Source organism: Phyllobates terribilis, unplaced genomic scaffold, assembly GCF_046119375.1.
Source record: "Phyllobates terribilis strain yellow unplaced genomic scaffold, ASM4611937v1 Scaffold_4578__1_contigs__length_59353, whole genome shotgun sequence".
In the NCBI taxonomy this organism is placed as follows: Eukaryota; Metazoa; Chordata; class Amphibia; order Anura; family Dendrobatidae; genus Phyllobates; species Phyllobates terribilis.
Genome location: NW_027367329.1, coordinates 43,623 through 46,077, shown reverse-complemented (window position 1 = coordinate 46,077; position 2,455 = coordinate 43,623). Strand labels below are relative to the sequence as shown.

General features: G+C 36.0%; 1 protein-coding gene across 1 annotated transcript; it reads right to left on the bottom strand.

Annotated features, from left to right (window-relative positions):
- Nucleotides 1-380: 380 nt before the first annotated feature.
- LOC141249469 (uncharacterized) lies at nt 381-1,283 on the bottom strand. The gene has a single exon (XM_073669625.1). The coding sequence runs from the start codon at nt 1,281-1,283 to the stop codon at nt 381-383; it is 903 nt and encodes a 300-aa protein (XP_073525726.1).
- Nucleotides 1,284-2,455: the final 1,172 nt, after the last annotated feature.

Below are 2,455 nucleotides of genomic sequence, written 5' to 3'. Positions count from 1 at the left end.
TATTCTTTCGAATATCCAATAATAAGACATTTTGTAATTTTGTCCCTAATTTTTTTTACAAAATGAAGGGTAAAAGCACATTTCACACTTTTGGACAATAAATCTTACAGACCATAAAAATGAGTGGTCAATTATTAACGGAGATTAAAATTTGGATGGTTAATTATAAATAGATATATAATTAATGGTTTCCTATTAATTTTAACAGATAACGAGCAGTTTTCAGGGAAATATCATTTCTTTTATTATTTCTTCCATATGTCATGTGAACCGTCCAACAACTCCATCTAAGAAAATGTGTCCATACTCATATAATCATAATAGACTCTCTACTCATCAAAACGCCCCTCTTAAAAAAAATAACACAATTACAATTTAATTTATATCTTGCTTGACACGTGCATCTCCAATGGGGAACCAGGGATCTCAGTCGGAAGATGTTCCTCACCATCCAGTTCAACCGAACCGGACAAAAACCGGTCCACCAATTTCACGCTAGGCACAACCACAACCTTCTCCCATACCTCAGCCCATCCCGGTTTCCCGCGCTTTTCAAACACCTCAGTGGCGTCAATCCGGTTCAACTCCCAGCCTGAGTTGTCCTGCAGCGCCTGAATCTTCTCCCGCTGCTTGCACGCCAACTCGAACGTGTTCTTTTTGACCTGGTCAATGGATTCTTTGAGAAGCAGGTCTAGGGTCTCCACGTCAGCCTCTCCGGTCATCTCAGCTTTAAAAAACCTGTCAAACTCCGGGACTCCGATCGCCTTTCTTATCCCCTTTGTGTAGTCAGCCGACTCCGGTTCGAATATCTCTCTCACTTCCTCAACCGCTCCGGTCTGCACCATCTGGTCAACCCGGTCCGACACGAATTTCTCCAGAACCGGCATAGAAACATACACCCACAAAAATAACGGCTCGTATTTTTTGAAATGGGAGTCGTTATTGACCAGCTCTTCAAGGTAAGAGTTAGACCCACCGGCAATAACAGCGACCTTTCCCTTCTCCGTTATGGAATCAACGGCGAGGTTGACGTGGCGGCAGAAGTCACTGGCGGTGAAATCAACGTCTGGGTCAACGATCCCGAGGAGATGGTGTGGGACACCACGGCACTCTTCGACAGTCACCTTGTTGGTGATGATATCGAGGCCTCTGTGGACTTGAATCTTGTCGGAGTTGATTATCTCGCCGTTGAAGCGAGTGGCAAGCTCGATCGAGAGCTTGGATTTTCCGCTGCCGGTTGATCCCATTACGATGATCACCTTCACCTTGTCGTTTGACCTCATGGATGAAACTCGAGATCGTCCTCTTCACCTGTCGATGGAAAAAGATTGAGAAAATGTAATTGTAAAACTTAAAATCCTAATGGTCGTGTACGTATTTATATTGTGTAAAACCAGATTAGGATAAACGTGTATAGAATCATATGCAATAATGTTCAAATCTTATATTCATGCATAGATTGATGGCTAGAGATTTTGCAATCTCCATAATCAACGATTTTCCTGTAATTCATGAATAGATATGCTTCATCTTATGAAACATTCATGTATACATTAAATTTCCTTAAAGAAAAATGTAAGTAAGGATTTTTTTCCTTCTAAATCCAACAAGGGGGAAGAATAATAGATGCTCGGTATAAAATGTGTTGTAGGAAGAGAAAAAGGAAATAGGGTAAAAAGGAAATGATATTAATTTTGTATATGTAAACTTTCTAATTGGAATATCTTAGTCGCATGAAAGTAAAGGAAATGTGTATAATTTACGTGTCCAAGTCAATGAGAGGGTAACACAACAACTATTTTTCACGTTCCTTTAATATTATATAGATAGACTAGTTTAATCTGCATATCACGATTAACTAATGCATGTGATTTATCAAATGTTTATATTGAAAATAAATAATTTATAGATATGTTAAAAGTTTAAATATATAAATTTAAATATATAAATAAATAATGCTAATAAAAATATATCACATTGAATTACAATATAAGTGATTATCTTTCTCGTAGTCATATTTAATAAATAATGATTATTTTTATATGATATTCTCCTTGTAATTTTGATTTTTTGTATGCTAAAATTTTAGTCATTTCCTATTTTTCTTATACGATATCTTTATAATCATATATAAAAGATAATAATGACGGATTCTAATTCTCTCTATAAAGAGAGGAAAAGATTTTCTAAATTATTATTATCTCTTATCAAGTCAGAGTATTTCAATTACATAGTAGTAAAAGAAATGTTTTATTCCATATAAAACTTTTGAATTTAAAAAGAAAAAGAGAAAAAGAAAAATTAAACCCAGATTATGAAGGTTTTGGTGAGCACACTACCAAATATATGCCCTAATGAAACGGTCGGTTTTTGTTTTATTAGGTTACATTAAGCGTTTCCTTAGATCTAATGAAACGGTTTCGATCATCTGCTGCCCTTGCGTTAGACTTAGTGA